Below are 20,351 nucleotides of genomic sequence, written 5' to 3'. Positions count from 1 at the left end.
TTAATTTATGGCAAGGGGTAGGCCCATTTTTTAAATGAATATACATTAATGACATTATTATAATTATCATCATTATTATCTAGACTCTAGACAGATATAGATCTATATAGGTGAAAAGGGTTACATAAATGCATAGATCTAATTAGGTCAAAGAGGTCCAAGGCCTACAACTGCGAAAATGTCTATACTAAAGGGCAATAGTCTATCATCTCATATTATTATGTAGAGTCTATATCTAGGCCTTGATCTACATTCCGGAAATGTAAAATGGCCGGAGACTCCGATTCTGTTGTAAGTATGAAATAGACTATTTAGATCTAGATAATCTAAATGTAGATTCTATAGATCGATGATCCAGATTGGGTAATTCAACTGTAACTCTATCACTCATCACTCAGTAAATGAGTCTGACTCTGACTAGAGTAGTGTAGTGATCATGAAATTATTGACGGGAATCAACTTAATATTTTATTATTTAGTTAATTTAGCATAGAATGGCATAGATCTATTAAATCTATATTTTATTTATTTATTAATAATTTTAATATATCATGATATATGACTTAGTCACTTACATTTACATTGGACATGATTAGATCGAGATCTAGATCTATTCTAGGTAATATTAGGCTATATATGTTGTAATAAAGTCAAAGTCAACTAGTTACCAGATTTTAGAAATCCATCTTAACTTACAGTATTGTGCCTGATACAAAATGACCTTTAAGTGTACACAATAATTGACAATATCATCAAAGTTAATCTACCTTATTTTTTCATAAGTTTTTTGTATGAATTTTATTATAGACCCACTTATAATACTTAAATATGGATCTACTTGAACATAAATAATAAAGCTAAATTTATTGTTTAATCATTAGTAGGCCTACCATCTTATTTAAACCAATAGTGGGGCAATAGGAAATAATCCAACCTAAAAAAATTTTATAAAGTGTTCCGCTGAATTCTCCTAATGTACGAAGTTTTCCATTAAAGAACAAATTTTAGAAACTTTGCTCGAGACTATTCTACTTTTTCTAGACTCTAGCATCATCTAGGCTAGAAAAGAAAAAGGAATTTTCAAAGAAAGAGCCTTAAATTATTCTTTATTATAAATCAGGTCTAGAATTCTTCTTTTCTATGTGACACTATGTCACACATTGTGACATTTACAATTGTATTCTTAATCGTTTGTAGATCATTTGGCTTCCAAACATGGGGTCCTGGGTTTGAATCTCGGGGAAGACTGGGATTTTGAATTTTGGGATTTTTAGGGTGCCCGGAGTCTAGCAATCTAATGAGAAAAGTTAAGGCGGTTGATCATTGTGCTGGCCACATAACATCCTGCTTGTTGACTGTTGGCCTAAGAAATATGACCATAACTTCATCTCTGCTATATAAATCGGAAGGTTTGAAAAGGGAACTTTACTCTCTTTAATTTATGTAGGTGTTACGACACAAGACTCTTCGAAATAATAATACACTCTCAGGTTTTACTCTATAAATACTTTAATATTATTAACAAGTTATGTACACATAAACATTTCATTTCTCTTCCTGCCAAGTTCTCCCAGCTTCCCCTTTTAACATCCCTTCCATTCATTACACACATTCGCACCATTATTCATGAACACCGTTCTGCGCTATTACCGTAACAGTAGGTAATAAGCCTCATAGGGGAAATTCCGGTCTGACCTTTATAATTTTTCAAAATAATAAATAATAAGGCTTGTCTTCAGGTCCCATATATATTAAAAATTAAAATTAAATTTGGCTTCTATTTTTGAAGGGTGGGAAAATTAATTTTTACAAATCTAACAAGAACATAAGACTAACATGCTATTTAACTTAAGTTAGGCCAATATTAGAATATGCATCCTCTTAAAAAACATAAAGAAACTAGAACAAATACTAAATAAAGCAGTGAGATTTATAACAAACAAATATTCAAATTTGATTAGATTAACACCATTAGTAAAATCACTATAAACTTTGAGACACTTCAGGACAAAAGAAAAAAAGTAAAGTAGCTAAATACATAAAACATTGAACCATAATTAACAAATACAAAAACAAAACCTAATGAAATACTCTGAAGGACACAAAGATAGTGGCTCATTAATTATCTTTTTTTTTGTAATTATCTTCTTTTTTGAAGTAACATCTGTAATATATAAGATAAGATAAAATAGATGCTATCATGCTTTAAATAAGCATTTTAAACAGATGGAGATAGGATTGTGGTGGTTAAGGGTAGATTTTACTTCATAGCTTGTGATATCCATGCTGAAAATGTTGAAATCTACATTTTGGACCCATGGGCAGATCCGATGCATGCCACCTGAGTTTGTAATCTTGTTATTTTCATTTGTTAAATGTATTTTTTTAATAGTTACCCTGGGGATACTTTTATTAATATGTTCATAGAATTAGATTGAAGTATTGTTTAGATGCAATTACAGATATACTACTAAATGCTTGAATAGGATACAGATACAATTATTATAGATATTTTTTAAAAGTCTGCTAGAACAAGTTTCCTTGCTTGGCTAGTCTCTTTGATATTATAAAGTTCATTCTAATAGGAGGTGTGTGTTTGATTATAGCCAAGCAAAAAGTATATCAGAAACTACTAGATCTAATATTGTATAGTGAAACAACAATTACATTAATATTTATATATCCTATACTCTTAAGCGAGCAATTCTTGTATGTATGTATGTATATATATTTATATATATATAAATTTTATTTCAAAAACGGCTCTAACGATTTTCTTTAAAATTTCAAGGTATGTGCATATTAGTGAGAAAAAAATTCTCAACTCATTGGCCACATCTGGAAAACTCGAGGTCGACCGTTATATCGGTTTGAAAATGCCTCATTATCGAAAAATTAATTTTGGCTAGAATGTTTTATGAATGAAAATTTTCCATGACGTAAACGGGAAAAACGCTGCTTACGTCACTAGGCTTATCGCAGTACACTAAAATATTTCTTTGCAAACAAGAACGAGTTTTAAAGAACCATTAGACCTAATTATACATTTGCGCACCATCTTACTGTAGATTGATTTATTATAGAACTATGAAAGAAAAGTAATGAAATTAAATGTGCCGATGTATGATTAGTTATTGTGTTTTAAGTGCTTAATAAATTGTTTACTCTTTAATTGCGTAGAGTAGTGTAGATACCTTTTACATTGTTGTTTATTTTGCTGGTGACCTCCAGCTGTCTCGTTCTGTGCTATCTTCTATGTCAGCTAAGGCAAGTTGGCGCCTAAACTGGTCTTTTAAGCGTTACGGTGTTACGTCAACCACTTTTTAGCTCACCAAAAAAGACTGCCTTTGGCATACGTTCGTCTGAGATTCGTCTCCCATACAGGATACTGCTCTGTCCTGCGTAACTGTCGGACTTAAAGAATTTCATCTATACAAAGGACGCGGATACACATTTGAGACCAAACTAAAATCTGCTGCCGAGGACAGACGCAGACGCTAAAAGAAAATCTTAATCGATCACCGCGGACAATGGTTATGCTTGCCCTGTCTGTGGCAAAATATGTATGTCACAACTGCAATCCTCATTGATTTTCGGACTCGAAGACAAGCCTTATTATTATTTTGCTGGTGAGTTATTACCATGTGTTCATGCTTCGGTGTCTACTGTCCTGTACCAAAACAAAGGAAATTGTCATAACACAGCTTCTCTGCGCCTTACTTGCTCACACTAAACATGATATCCATCTAGCGGTCAACGAGTTTGCGTACGCTGCAGCCTCTTTTGATTTAATTATAAACCTCGGTAAAAAGCTTGGAGTTAGGGCGTGTTGACGGAAGGCCCAGGAGAGATCTGAATGGAGAGATCTGTAAAAGCAGGCCATATCCCTCCACAGGCTGTAGTACCACTGGGATGGATGGACGGATGACAAAAGCCGGTATGAACTTCTTATAGTCCGACAGTCAGGCTGGGCAGGGTACGTATCCCGTATGGGGGACAAACATATTTTTCGGCGTAACAGAGGTGCCCCACGGAAACGTTTCTTTAGAAAACTAATGCAATGATTTAAGTCTATTAAGAAAAAATTTGCCATTTTACTTTGTCACAAAGTGCCTGTTTTACCCTATAATGTAGAGATTTGCGTCACTTGATGTTTCGTACTAAAGCCATAATGAATATATACTAATTCCATAATTAAATGTCTGAACGTTACCATCTGAGAAGTAACACTGCAAAGACTTTCTTCCAAGCCAATAATAGTAGGCCTACAATAGTTTTACGCAAAAGATGGATTGTAAAACTATAAGACGGATGTGAGATGTGGTTGGTCTAGACTATAGGAGGACTTAAGAGACTTTATATTTAATCTCCATGTGCAATTACATTTAGAACTAACAGAACACTAAAGCAACTCTTCAGATTAGTAGTCTTTATCTGATCGTTCATTTTCGTAATTACAACAATAGCTCAATAGTTTTACGCGAAAGAAGCAATGTAAAACGTTAAGACGTGAGCTGTGGTTTTCTATAGGCCTACTGTTGGGGGGACTTTCTATTCAAATCGCCATGTACAATTACATTGAGAACTGACAGAACGAAAAAGCAACTCTTTGGATTGAGTCTTTACCCGATCGTTCATTTTCGTAATTACAACAATATTCCCAAAATTACTTCGGGTATATATCCTTCCTTCACAAATTATTCATCCGAGCGAGGCTCGGTCACCTGATATTTTGTGTTTATGATACACCATGTTTAAGAGTAAGACTGCTTTATTGATTATTGGGAAGTGTGGTCGAGAGGCTAAGTATGCTAGATCTTGGTTTGGCTACCTATGAAGGGGGCTTGAGGTTCGACACCTGACTCGAGTTGTCTTTACTGAGCGCCTAAAGGCAGAATGGAAAAACCTTCTCCCAGATACCCCCTCCCCCACCAGTCCACAAATTAGATTGGACCATAGCGCTCTGAGCATGCTATAAGCATAAAAGTAGCGCTATATAAAAGCTATATTTATTATTATTATTATTATTGATCCTTATGGAAATTTGTTGTGATTACAAGGACTCTTTTCTCATATGAAGACAACACAACAGAAACATACTCATAAATAGAAGAGACACAACATAAAGAGTTATGGGCATATATTTTAAAAATGTAATTTAATAATAGGTTTAGACAATAAATATTGACTATAGACCTCTAAAATATCAATTTTGACCAAGATGTTATGTTACACACAAAAAATATTACAATTTAAGCATCATTGATTTTTAGTTAATTACCCAGTTCACTACAGCAAACTCAAAAAAAAAATAATATATATATATATATATATATATATATATATATAATAAATTGTAAGACACTCAATTTTTTTATGTTCTAATAATCCATCATCTTTATGTAGATTAGGCTTAAATGTGTTAATGTTTATAAAGACAAAAAAAAAATCCATTACTGACAAAGGATAACTAAAGAGATTTTTTTGAATGGCCATTCACTGATGCAGTATGGAATTTTGAGGACAAAGAAATTGTATCTTAGAGATAGCAGAGTTTGAATGCTTGTCATCTTTATTAGATAGATTTTTGTTCCAAAAACTGTCAAAATTTATAAATTTAATTACAGTAGCTATCTGAATATTTTGATGTCAAAATAGAAACAGTTTAAACTCTACAACACTTCTTTATATCTATGCCAATCATCACAGTAAAAATATTTCTTTGGTCTAGATTAGTCTATACATATAGTAAGTAAGTAGGCCTTATATATAATTCCAGATAAGACAAAAACTGATAAATTGTTACTGAAAGCTGTCTTATCTTTTTTTTTTCCTTACTTAAATTTGTAATTATACTATAGGCAACTCATGATTTAGTCTTCTCTATAGAGACCATCTTGCAGCAACTTTTTCAAAAAGACAGCTAGAGAACTCACAGAGACCTGTACAAATGAAAAGTGAACTGAATTAATCCCTGCCAGGCAACTGTTTTATCTATGGTACATTATGAAAAAATGGAACACAAATATGTAGATCACAATTGCTTCTGCATAGTCAAAAGAAACACTGTACTCTTCTTCATTCTTCAGATTAGAAGAAAAGTTCTATTATCATACAATTACTGTAGGTCTAGCATTATAAAAATGTCTGATGTTAAAACAAAATGCAGAGAAAAAGACCACACAAAAATTGATGATGTCAGAAATCAAGTGGACAAGTCAAATTTACCCATGGGTCAACTGTCCAAAAAATCAAAGCAAAGATTTTATTCCACTTCCATTTTCAAGAGACCATGTGGATCTTCCCTTTTAAAGAAGTAGAAACTGTTTCTATTTTGACAATATCAAAATATTCCGATTAATATTGTAGTTAAAATGTATAGGACTACTCTGAGATCTACTTTTATGTTTTGTAACAGATAACAGGTTTATAACTTTAATTATGTCATCATTCTATCCAAAAGGAAATTTCATGCTGGCTTTCTCATCAATACTATAATTATAAGTTAAAAAAATTTTTATTTAAATTTTTTGAAAATGTGTCCTGTGTGCACAGCTGGTCTATTGTATTACTTTGTTTACTGATTAAATAGTGAACAACCAGCACAGAGTAAGACCTACAAATAAAAAAAAAATATCTTAAGTTTATTTAACAGTGGATTGCATATATTGTTTATACCTCATACTTTCATACGTATGTAAAAATAAAGATCTTATTTCAAGAAAACACACTTTAGTTTAGGATTGCAATGCAGACTGCAAATACTTTACTAATGAGTAAAGATATGAATGTAAACAAGCCTATCTTATTTTATGTGTCATAATGTGAAGGCTAGACATCAAAAGTGTTTATCCAACAAAATACACTAATCCTTTGTCTTATTTTAAATGTTTATATATATACTCACAGTATTTCATAGTTGATTATGAGTAAATGTATCATGACACTATAGCAATACAATGTAGTGACTAATGCATAATTAAAATGTTATTGTAATTTCTTCAAAAAAATACTTACTTGACAAAACTATTTCACTATGATAGAGGGAAAATTTGTTTCTTTTAATGGATAATTATTTTTATATAAAAAATAGCACTTAAGATTGTCAGTTTGATATTCATTTCTTTAGAATGGTTTACTGATGAATGTTGAGACTCCACTGCAATGTAGTAAACACATGACTTCATCATTTTAAGTGAAGGATGTCTAAATGGTAATAGGATCAGTCCAACTTACTCTGTTAGGTCTGTTAAGAATCTAATGTAAAATTTACCTTAAAATTGCTATTTTTTAGGAAGTTAAAAACAACCTAAAACTGTTTCTATTTTTTGTACTAAAATACTATGCTATTCTTAAATGTGTCATTATAGGCTTCGTCTGGACTGGTATCTGATGATGAGATGTTTGCCTCATCAAGTACAACTATTAATGATCTCTTTGAAAGACCGACTACTTCAGAGTGTGATGATGCAGTTTGCTTACCAAGGAGGAAAATGAAGTTAAAAGATGAAAAGCTGTGCGGTGTTTGTGGAGATAAAGCTCTGGGTTATAACTTTAATGCTATAACATGTGAGTCTTGTAAAGCCTTTTTCAGGAGAAATGCCTTAAAAGACAAGGTAAACATTTTCTATGGCCTTTAATGACTTCTGTCTTAAATTAGTTGTTACTAAGTTACTTAGTGTAATTGAATCAAATTTTGAAAATTTTTATATAGTGTGTTTATATATATGTACACACACGTGCGTGCGCACACACAAACACACACACATACATATATATATATATATACACACACATACATATATATATACACATACATACATATAAATATACATGTTTATGTGTGTGTGTGTATTTATATATATATTTATATATATATATATATGGTTTCAAAGGTTGTCATGGCCAGGGGTGTCAATGGGGTTAAGCTCCCATTGTCTATAAAATACTCCTAATGGCATGCGTCTCAAATAGCCTCTGACAACTAAGTCCAGCACCTGGCCTGCTCGTGTGGCTTAGATATTAAGCCCGGCGAAACTGCTCTTACTAACAGGTGAAGGGGTGAAGGCGGATACCTGGCGCCACAAAACCGGGAGCTTCGGGCAGATGGAGCTCGTCAGCCTAGTAAGGCAGTTCATCTAGGAGAGGGGTACTCTGACTTCAAACCCCCGCTGCCTTGCGGTACTGAGGCTTCAGGAGACAACCTCGAGGAGAAATCAGGAGTGAAGCCCCTTAGGCGTTGGGAGTATCAGCTGCGAAATTCCCTCCGGCAGCTTCTGCAACTGAGTTGGTGCCAAATGTAATGCGATGCGTTCCTTTGGATCACATCAGCAAGGTCGAGAGAGGGATCATGACGCATGGGCCACCCATGACCCCTTTATCCAAGGCCCAGGAATGCGCCCCGGAGAGGAAACTCTGGTGCTTCTGCAAAGCGGCTAAAACAACACGGGAGACAACAGTTATATATATATATATATATATATATATATATATATATATATATATATATATATATATATATATATAGTGTAATAACTTAAGGGAGGCAACTCAATGATATAGTTGTCTATTTATATGGAGACATCATAAATACATAGAACAACTTCTGCCTTGAGCACATCCTCTACATAAGCTATAGACTTGGGAGTTATCTTCTTCGTAATGTCAACATTCTTCTCAGCCTTGTCTGCAACAGTGCGCACCTTCTGCACTAGCTTGGATATACAGGGTGCATCAAAAAATGTATACACACTTTGAACTGTCATAGACAATTTATTTCCCGTTCTACAATGCTAAATTTCAGCACATAGAAAGCTTAATGTCTAATTGGAAAAATAAATGTGATTAATCTGAGTAATGTTCAAACTGGTGGCCTTCAGCATCAATACATTGCTGAGTACGAGCCAACATTGATTCCGTACATCGTACCAAAGTGTCCACTGAGATTTAGCTGTTGCACCAGCCTTGGAATGTACACATGAAACTTGCCTTTCCTCAGAATGCGTAGCACACTTCTAGCACTTACATCACTCTCATGTGCCGCTTGCCTTGATGATTTTTGAGGTAAGCGCTGAAACAGTTCCAAGACCGCAGTTGTGGGCTCATCACTTGTAGCTGTATGAGGTCACCCTGATCGACCTTTATGCACATCACACACTGTTTCATGAATTTCAAATTTGTCTCGTAGACGTGTAATTGTTAACCTTGAAGGTGGTTCTGTACCATACTCATGTCTCCACTGTCTTCGAACCGCAGCAACATTCTCTAACTTCCAGTACCACTTAATTATCTGCTTCCGCTCTTCAAAACTCAAACGCACGTCCGCCATGTTGCAGTTACTTCCTTGCCACTCCGGCACTGTGTGTGGTACAGAACCACCTTCACATTTATTTTTCCAATTAGATATTAAGCTTTCAATGTGCTGAAATTTAACATTGTAGAACGGGAAATAAATTGTCTATGACAGTTCAAAGTGTGTATACATTTTTTTGACGCACACTGTATATATATTTAAGAATGAGCATGAATGTTACTTGTAGATTGTTTTTTTTTTAACTCTTTAACACTGGTCAAGTAAGAAAGTCTGTTGACATTTTGAAATTTTTTAGTTTATTCTTTTTCATTTAATTTTTCTTTAGACAATGGTGTGCCTTTTTGAAAACAAGTGTGTTGTGGATATACGAACAAGGCGCTTTTGTCCAGCTTGCAGAATAAAAAAATGTTTTCACATTGGAATGAACAGGGATATGATTTTAGGTAAATCATTTTTTTTTAAACTTATATCTTCACACTGTAGATCAACCATAAAAAAAAACAAATAATACTTTTAATTTGAAGTTAAAATTTTAAAATGTTTTTAATTTTTAGATGATTCAGAAAGAAAGAAGCGTATGAGCAAAGTAATAGAAAACAGAGCAAAACGTGAGCCTACATCTACATCCTCTTCGGAAATACACATAAAAACAGAGATTGACACAGATGACTCAATGTCATGTGAGGGCAACACAGAACTTATAAGGCCACCAACACCTTATGGAAAATCACATGGTGACAAACCAGAAATTCTTTTCAAACACATCCCAAAACACTTGTTACCAGCAAACAAAAGCATGTACTATACATTGAGCTTAGAAGAATCCTCTTTACTGAAGGACTTGACCCATGCTTATCAGGAAACTTTAGCTGCCATGCCAGAGATGGGTCCATATTCAGAAGAAAAAAAATATAATAGAGCAGCTGATCTCGTTAACCACTCAGAGATTTGTGTGCGTAAAATGATTTTGTTTGTAAAATATTTAGCTGATTTCAAACTTTTAAGCCAGGATGATCAGATAGCTGCTCTTAAAGCCAGTGTGATGAAAACTGTTTTGTTGCGGTCTGCTTTGTTCTATATTATAGAAAAAGATGCTTGGATTACGCCTAAGGGGGAAATTCCTTCTAGTATACTGAAAAAATCTACAGGCTTTGTCTCTGTACATAACAATCATGTTTACTATTGTCGAAGAGTTAAGTCAATGGCTCAGGATGATCTACATATATATTCTCTTTTACAGGTAACATTTTTAAGTAAATATAACCTTGTATAAAGGAAGTTAATACATAAATATTTGTTCAATAGGATTCAATAATCAAGTTCAAAATCTCAGAATTCATAGAAATAAAAAAAGATGTGTATAATATTTTCAGGACTAAATATTTTTTCAAATTTTTTAAATTAAAGGAACTTTTATGTTACAGCTCTTTTAATGTTTAAATTTCTGTCTCCCTCCACTTCAAATTCATAATTTGTACAAAGCTTATATCAACTCACTCTGTCTGGTAAAAAGCTAATACATGTTATTTCTCCCACACCCAATTTCAGATCAAGTTGAAATTTTGCACAATTACAAATAAAGTATCAATATACAAAAATTACCAATTAGTTAATTATTTTGTTTGGTATTGAACAAGGGAAAGAAATTTTACTTGACAAATATAGTGGTTTAAGTTGAATTAATCCCCTTGATGAGGCTTGAGCTATAAGCAAAAAAGTTATTTTTATGCATTTTAAAAGCGATCACAGTAGCATTCACAGAAATACCCTCTTCCTTCCCACTCCTTTTCTCAAACTGATCCAGACAAGTGATAGGATCATAGCACATTGAGAAAGCTAAAAGCATGAAATTGCACTAACCAAAAACTATTGGTAAAAATATGTCTAAGTGTTAGTGTAGATCTATACAAATTTCATTACAATGCTCATCCAAACTAATTGATACTAATTAATATAAGCTTTTTTTTTTTGTTGTTTTGTTTTTTAAAGTAATTTTTATACTTTTCTTGTTTAATATTTAATTTTCTACATTTTGTTTTTTAACTTCTATCTAAGGCTTTAATTCTCTTTGATCCTGCTGGACTAAATCTAACAAGCAGAGAGTATGTATCTACCATCCAGGATAAATATTTAATTCTGCTAAAACATTATATGGAGTCAAAGTTCTCCTATGACTACTCAAGAGAGTACTATGTCAGTGCTTTGGACAGACTCAGTGACTTGAGAGTCCTGAGTGAAGAGCATGCTAAAATTCTGCTTCAGGTCAATCCTGTGGATGTGGAACCCCTAATGCTAGAAGTACTGAATCTCAAGTGATCTCTTCTGTTCTAGTACAGTCAGCTGATTGTAAAGTATATGTCAGTTTATTAGTGCAAATTTGTGTGTTTTTATGATGAAATTTCTGTTTCATGTTCTGACCAAGTCAAAACCACTGACGTAAATACTTACAAAATATATTTATCTCTAATTCTTTCAGAATTTTTTTTTTTATGTATAAAGATAAATAATTTTTGAAAAAAAAAATTAGCTTGACACTTTTTAAGTTTAAATAATTGTCTTAACTATTTATTTGTATCCGACTTCATTCAATTACCTTGAGTTGTATCATTCAGCTGTGCCATATCCCTTTTAAACTATATTACACCAGTCAGTTGTACCCGCGCTTGTAAATGTTACAATCACAACATTGAGAGTAAATATACATTTTTGTGTATAACCTACAACTATTAATGTCCTGCTTTCTTTGAAGCTTTCTAATGAGAGGTACAAAGTAAAACTTTATTATTTGGAGTAGATGTAATTACATCTTATGCCTTCAATTTCTAGATAGCATATCATTAGTATATTTCATTAAGATTATTTTTGTAAATGTGTATATATTTTTAGATAAAATAAAATTATATCATGCCTATCAAAATGTATTCTTCAAGCAGATTAATGGCTTTCATCATGGGTATCTAAAACATAATTGAAATAGAAAGAAAATAATTTGTAAATGCAAGTCAACAGTATCAACTAATTGTTACATCACCTTATGAATCACACAGAGAATGGAATTAAAATCTCCAACAAAGGGTGTCGTGATAAAATAATATTCTTTGAAGCATTAAAAACTTTACAAATTATTACCCTTTTATAAGTTTACAAATTATTACCCTTTCATAAGTTGATTAATATTTTAGTTTAGTCTAAAAAAAAAAAACTCAACATCAAGGGAAATTTTGAAAGTCATTCTCAAACTCCTTGTGAGTTTGAGAGACACTAATCCGTTTTCCAAAAGCCCTGGACAAAGCCTGAGGTTGTCACCATGCAGGCCAAGAGCATATAGCTTCCAAGACTTGCTGAAAAATAAATTCTGCAAGTCCTGGACAGTGAATAGAATATGAGACAAAATATGGAACACTAGCCCATCCAGCAGTATGCTATTATAGCTTGTTCAGGCCTGAGTAGCCTCCACCATGAGGAGGTGCAGTCAGAGTGACTCGTGCTCTCAGATTCCTTGGGAAATGTCCGGGTACTCAAACCATTTTTCCAAGAAATGTTCCATTACAAAAACTATTCGCTGAAAAAAATATAAAATTACTAAGGTTTATGATGTAATTCACTCTAGTTTAATTTTTGGTTCATTGCTATCAATACAGTAGCTCTACATAATTTGTGATTTTCATTTGTGCAATAGTTAAAATACACAGAGAGAGCTAATGTAAAACAATGTGTTGTCTCACACTATTTGGATTATTAACTAAATTTGAATCAGTGTGCCATTTGTTATACTTTTTTTTAAAATGTTTTTTGTTGGGCTTATAATTATTACTCAGAGGACAGCTATATGTTTTATTTTTTTTATCTTAACACAAGTGAGATTATTGGCATCAAATTATCTTTTTTGTGTGTGGATTTCCATTCTTGTAATATAATACCAGAAAAGGAAATATTTAGAAAAAAAAAAAGTTAAACTCATTCTGTCATTTTATTTTTGTCAAATCAGTATAATTTTTTATTATTATTTTAAAGTTAATTATGTAGATTAATTAATTATTCATAAGCTAAGTATTACAACTAGATTTGAGAGCGTATTTTTAAAAAGATATATTTTTTTATTATGATTTTATATGTACAGGTGAAGAGAAAAGGAAAATTTTAAGATATGAAGATATATTTTTTCTTTTAGTTGCTTTTATCAATACTATAATGGTTAGAAATGTTTTTAAAGTGCTTTTTCCTTCCAAAATAGTGTTAAGTGTCAATTTTAATTACAACAAAATGTGAAATGCTATTCCATTTTTTCTTGTTTGTTACATAAACCTTTGTACATAACAAAATGTTACAATATTTTTTTTGTATCTTTATTAGTTAGCTTCTTGTGTAAATAAAATATCTGTGATCCTGTTAACCTACATAGGCAAATTAGTCTGTACTAAATTTATGTTTATTGTTTGCCACCTTTAACGTTCAAGTTGATTCATTGCTTTGTTGCTCATTAGAAATATGCTAATTTACTTTGATTGACTCATTTACCTCATTTTAAAATTGTGTTATGAAATAGTGTGTACTCTAATTGTTCTCTAGATGCACTGTTTTAATCAGGTGTTAATCATTTTCTTTTTCTGATAGTTGTTTTAGTTATTATGTATGAACTATTGAAACAAAACTAGCATCGAAGTGGTGTCCAAACCAAGCCAAGCATGTTGAAGTTTTTTCCATTATTTTTTTTTTTATGAGTTTAAATCTTTTTCATTATATATGAAGAAGACGAGCAAAAAAAAAATTATTATTTTTTCAATGTTAACATAAAACTTGTGTCTTAATGTCTCTTTTGATGTCATGTTACACTTGTTGTTACTCTTGTCATTGGCTTTCACACTCTAAGTAGTATACAAATGGCCTTTTATCATCATACATATTTATAGAGAAATTGTTTACAATGCGTTGCCTCTTACTGTTAAAATATGATTAAAGAATTTCTAAAAATGTAATTTTAAATGTGTTTTTGTTAACATGCCTTTGCTGCTGGGTCTTTTTATAAATTCATTTATTAGTAATAATTAGTAGAAGCTGATTTCTTCTTGATCTTACTGACAATGTTATTAACTGATTATTGACTTGTAAAGTTATTAATAGATTACTAAGACAAAAACTAATCTTTATTGAAACAAAACATTACAAAAGTAACAGGAATTGTAAAACCACAACATTTTGTGATTTTGATTGTATACATCTTTGAATATATTTGTTTTCTAGATGTGATAATTTACTAATAGAGAAATATTGTTGCTATACCAGTACTGTAAATGATTAGTTTTTAATATTGAAAGAAATAAAATAGAAATGTCAACAAACTGTAAACTTCAAATTAAGCAAGTAAAAGTTGATTCAAGGAATTTCAAACAACAGTTCATTATGGGTGTAATTGAAATATACTTCTCTGTTTTGAATTTTTATTTTGGCCTTGCATCTGAAGGAACATCATTTTTATGAATGCATACATTAGACCCAAAAGTTACACTAACTGCATAATTGAATCTTACTAATTTGATTAAATTACAATGGTCTGTCACATTTTAGGGTATTTACTATTGTCTGCATTTTAATTAGGGAGAAGACAATTTTATACAACTTTAAATTCAAAACAATCAGCTATTATTTAAGCTCTGTTAATGTATTTAATGGATTTATAAAATGTTAATTAATCGCAATCTTTGGTTTACATCATAATTTTTCATTATCACGATTTCTAAAGTAATGTGTTATTCCCAAGCATTATTTTCAATTAAATAATTATAAAGAAAAAGTATAATTAATAATTATGATGACTTGAGATGGTTTCTAGCTCTTCTATCTCAAATACTGTAAATTAATGGGCTCAGGTGGTTGTATGATCCCTAATTTATATTAACACGATGTTGAAGGCATTGTTTTCAAATCCCATGTCTAAGGAAGAGATTATCCAACCCAAATGCTATGGACAACATGATAAAAGAACTCACTCATATTTAAGTACAAACACAACTTTTCTGCAGTTGCTTTTTTTTCATTACTCTTATTTATTTAAACAGCTGTAGTGACCTACTTCGGACTTTTTTCTTTAATTACAGATTGCTTAAATAATTATTTTTTTCTTTTCTAGAAATTCTTATTGTAGTTTAATAACTTGAGTAGCATTGTTTATCAGCATCCAGCATATTTTATAGTAATTGAGTTATAAAAATTAAATAAACTGTTTTGTTGTTTTTTTAAACAAGACCTTGAATAAAGTAATTCATATGATTAGTTATAAGCTATCTACTGTTAAATTTAAGAATTTTAACTTTATGACTTTGCAGTTCAGAAAAAGTTATGCATGCAAAATTTGAAAATTAGCATTGAGTGATTGAAGACATAGTTAGTTGTTTACATGCTCTAAGCTACCTTACTGCCTAGGGCAGTCATCACTCTCTCTGTATGCTGCCCACAAAAGTTATCTTAAGTTTTCTTCTGACATTTTCCTGTTTCCATTTGAGAGAAGTTTTGGAATGTTTATGTTCTTGCATTCTAAATACACACACACACCTGTCCACTTTAACTTATTTCAGATTGATGAAATCAGCAAGAACAGTAACTCATTTTGTTTCAATATGGCTTTGTTCTACATATGGCCATGTAAAAATCATCTGAAATGGTATTGAGGCTTTTATGAAAGAATACATTTAATCATTGATATTTAATTTTACTGCTATTCTGGGAACTAATAAATTCAAAGTTGCAGTTACAAGATTAGTTTTCTGTATAACTTTTGATACGTAGATTGAATGAAGATATGAAACTAGAGTTTAAGTACGGGTATTTTTTGTGGTCTTGCCTTTTTTTTTTTCTTGTATAAATTTTAAGGCATAAAGATATAAAAGCCGTTATTTACGCTTTGTCAGGTAGAAAAATATTTTTTAACAAATTCAATTAGATGTTTAAGTTGTCCAGTCTTAAATATGAAGAAATACCAGTAAATGAAAAATACTTAGTCATGCTTTTATTGCTCAACACATTTTAATTTTTTGCTTGCTTATCTTGCTCATTTCATTTTTTCTTTTATTTCATAAGGTCATTGTTTTATTTGTAAAAAGCATTGTAAGAGCTGTTTCTTTAAAACTTTTGCTGTAACCAGATAAAAAAAAAGAAGATAAAAAATATGCTATGTACTAAGGAACTTTTGATTTTGAAGGTTTACCTCCATTATTCTCAACTCATTTGGTTCATTCTGGTATTGCTGAAAATGCATTTTCCCAAATGGGTTTTTATCAAGTTCTTTAATTTATCTTCATCCCATGTTTGTGTTGAATCATCTTTTGCATATGTATTTTTGATTCATAAACAATTTAGATATGAAATAAAGAACATTGTAGTATAATAATCAACTTCAAAAAGTATTGATTATGGGTATATTTCAGGGCTAATACAGATAAAGATGATAATAATATCCTTTTCTAGTTATGCCTTTTTTTCCCTTTTCTAATCTCTTTCTTCTTATTGCTAGTAGTTCAGACTTACACTATTCTTGTTTGCCTGTAAATTTAGTCAACTCTCGGTAAAGCCCTATTAAGCCTGTAGGTTGAGTTTACATGAACCTAAAATTCTGTGGTATCCTTAGGTCTTCCTCTGCCACCTGACAGTACTGTGGGAGAAACCTAAGTAATAGCCACATTTAGCCTTTTTACACAGAGGATGCTAAAACTAACAAACATTACATCTGTCATAGGAAGTTATTGTTGTTACAATATATTTCACTGAATATAAAATTAGTCAAACCAGTCCTCCAATTCCGAGTGAGTCTAGGAAGTAGTGGAAAGATGATTTCATTTCTTACATTGAGATAACAAACTAATGGAGAGCTTTTTTAGGCTATAAATAAATCATGTTTTGTGTGCAACAATTAAATAAATAATTGTTTCATGCATAAGATATCCTTATGGCAGCGCTTTAAATGGACTTCGTCAAGCATTTCAAGTTTCATATGTGAACAAGTAAGTAAAGTTAAATTACGGTACTTAAAATATACTTTTTTTTTGGTAGGCAATAGTGAAGGAAGATTGATGTGGCTAGCACAACCACCTTTACTCACCACAAGAGATGTTACATATTTGTATTTATGCTGGGCAAGTGTTCTTCTAATACCATGGAGAAACCAATTTGAACTCAGGTCTTATTGTTTGCTGAGAGCTCATCTCCATCACCATGTATCATTTAAATATGTATTGTATTTCTACCAAATATGAAAATATTGATCAGTTCATATTATAATATCCTTTATGTGATGTGTCATTTTGTGGAACTTGTAACTATGTTGTTGTTACTACAAGACTTGGTTTGAAACATCTCCTTTTTATTGGTGCCGGTGATTGGTGTTCATAAACATATTCACATTGCCAACACTGGCCTTGATCATGGTTTTTGTTGTTCTTAAATTATATCCCCTAGATTATATGTTGATATATGTATTCTTATCTTTTGACAAGGGTCTGTAATATTTCTATGGTAATGAACTAGGATGTATTCTCCTATAGTGTGTTCTGTGGGTTGTGATGTCTTCGCTCATTTATACCACCAAGAGTCTGGCCTTTTGATTTTATTACATTGGTCAGTCAGTATTCCGAGCACCCAACTTTGTATCAGCCATTCATCATTTTCTTATACGTTTAAGAAAGATGATGTCATCCTTGACATTCCTTACGTGTGTTGCAGTGATTGGGTTTATCTACCTAGAGTTGTGTATATTTATCATTGTACATTGTTCACATTGACTATGGTATTGTGACTTTAGATTGTAATGCAAATACATGTATTTAACCCTGTTGTTAAGTAGAATATTTATCTAAGCCTGTCACTGTTTTACTTAGTGTTAGAAAATTCAGAAAAAAACAACAAAACACAATATTTATATATTTTTCATTAATTTTTTTCAAATGGAAATAGCTGATGCATATTTGATTACAGGAAAAAAAATTACATTAATGAGATAAACTTATTCTGTGTGTAATATTTTTTTGTTTTGATGTCACGATCTAATCATAAAGGTACATGTACTTGTATTTTAATTTAATCTAAAAACATATAATGGGATTGTATTTCTAAATGTCTTTTAGGTTTTCGGAAGGCAGGTAACTATAAATCATTGAAATCCATTGGTTTCTATTTGTCTGTTATTTACTTCCCTTTGTTTGAGACAAAATGTCTGTAAACATTCAATAAAAGGTTGCCAGCACTGGAGTGGATTTTTTTCTTCTTCGTGAAATAAACATTCAATGCAAAGACATTTTCATTTTTAAAGAATAAAATATGTTGACAAGATGTTTAGTTTAGAAATCTTTTTTAATGAAGTTATGGTATAGTTTTCTTTTTAATTAATTCGAAGTAGTAAATCTTTCCATACACACTATATGTTTTATTTCCACATTTTTTGTTTGTAATATTTCTAGTATTTAGTGATTTGATTTGTTGATTTGAGGCACATCGGCACAATTTAGGCCATGTCGTGCCTGCAGTCCCTTAAGGACTACTCTCTCTCTAAACAGCAAGGGCCAGATTCTATACAGTCATATAATTAAAATTAAGGTCTATTCACAGTTAAAATAGTAAGGGTAGTAAAAATTTAAATATTTGGTAAAAATCTAATGTAAATAGTGCATGTTCACAAATTCAGAAATCAGATCTTCGTAGATAGCCCCACTTCCCGAATAAAGCCCAGTACCTTCCCAGGGTCGACATTATTAAATAGTGTTTTTAGATTAGTGGCTCTAAAATGTTTCGCCCTGACATCCTGGTATCTGGGGCAATCAACGAGGATATGTTCCACGGTGAGGCGAGAGTCACAGTACTCGCAAAGTGGGGGCTCCTCTCTCTTCAGTACAAAAGAGTGCGTGATGTAGGTGTGGCCAATCCTAAGTCTGGACATGGTTGTGCTACCACGCCTTGTCAGACCCTTAGATGTGGGCCGCCACCTGACATCCGCCACAATCTGCCTGAGTTTACTGTGAGTCTCAGCCTCCCATCGGTTCTGCCACTCTCGATAGGTGGCAGAGGCAATACTTTGTCTCAGGTCCGAGTAGGGAATTTGGGTTCCTGACACCGCATGATTTAGGGCTCTCTTTGCTTCTCTGTCTGCGGCTTCGTTTCCCTCAATGCCAACATGGGAGGGGACCCAGATGAAGGTGACATCCCTACGGTCGGCTGTTATTAGGTCCAACAGCTTCAGGCTCTTATGTACCAATGGGATGTCAGTCTTCATCCGCCCCAAAGCTTGCAATGCAGATTTGGAGTCGGAGCAGATTATAAATTTACTCCTTTCTGATGCTTTTACGGCCATAAGTGCAAGCAATATTGCGTGCAATTCGGCCGTAAAGATGGAGCAGCCATCGGGGAGTCTACGGGAGATTGTTTTGTTCCGAAAGGAGCAGGCACACGCGACCTTTCCCTCCATTTTGGATCCGTCTGTGTAGATGGTGCCACAATCTCCGTAGCTCTCCTGCAGTTCCCTAAAGTGGACTTGTAGTATGCTTGGGTCTGTATTTTCTTTTTTGAAATTAAGGAGGGATAAATTTAATTTAGGTTTATTCATTAGCCAAGGAGGATTCTGAGGGGTTTCTATTTTAGAGATTTGGTCAATGGGTGGGGTTAAATTTTGGATGGGTTCTCTCATTCGAAGGCCCAACGGCTGTATGACGTTAGGCCTTCGATTGTATAATTCTACCTCTGTGGGGTTAAATATGGAGTCAAAAGCAGGGTTTGTGGGGTTGGATTTTAGCTTGACTATATACTGCATTGCAAGCTTTTTCATTCTTATATCCATGGGGAGTTCTCCAGCCTCCACATGGAGACTTGGGATAGGTGATGTACGAAACGCGCCGAGACAGAGACGCAAAGCAGCATTTTGTATTGGTTCCAGTATTTTTAGGTACGACTTCCTTGCTGCTCCATATATTATGGATCCGTAGTCTAGCTTGGATCGAATTAGACTCCGATAGAGCAGCAGCAAGGTATCTCTGTCAGCTCCCCAGTCCGTATGGCTGAG

At 32.6% G+C, this 20,351-nt stretch overlaps 1 protein-coding gene across 3 annotated transcripts; it reads left to right on the top strand.

Annotated features, from left to right (window-relative positions):
* Positions 1–166: 166 nt before the first annotated feature.
* LOC106060579 (nuclear hormone receptor HR96-like) lies at positions 167–18,629 on the top strand. Of its 3 annotated transcripts, none has more exons than XM_013218512.2 (6): positions 168–291; positions 7,130–7,213; positions 7,371–7,616; positions 9,639–9,756; positions 9,868–10,553; positions 11,369–18,629. In XM_013218512.2, the coding sequence occupies exons 2-6, from the start codon at positions 7,211–7,213 to the stop codon at positions 11,627–11,629; spliced, it is 1,314 nt and encodes a 437-aa protein (XP_013073966.1). In that variant the 5' UTR covers positions 168–291; positions 7,130–7,210; the 3' UTR covers positions 11,630–18,629. The 3 variants fall into 3 exon arrangements, with proteins under 3 accessions (XP_013073965.1, XP_013073966.1, XP_013073967.1); XM_013218513.2 differs by having other exon boundaries at positions 7,130–7,244; XM_013218511.2 differs by lacking the exon at positions 7,130–7,213 and having other exon boundaries at positions 167–291.
* The last annotated feature ends 1,722 nt before the right edge of the window (positions 18,630–20,351 follow it).

Source organism: Biomphalaria glabrata, chromosome 1 (assembly GCF_947242115.1).
Source record: "Biomphalaria glabrata chromosome 1, xgBioGlab47.1, whole genome shotgun sequence".
NCBI lineage: Eukaryota > Metazoa > Mollusca > Gastropoda > Planorbidae > Biomphalaria > Biomphalaria glabrata.
The sequence above is the reverse complement of the archived record's forward strand: the minus strand, read 5'-3'. Positions and strand labels throughout refer to the sequence as shown.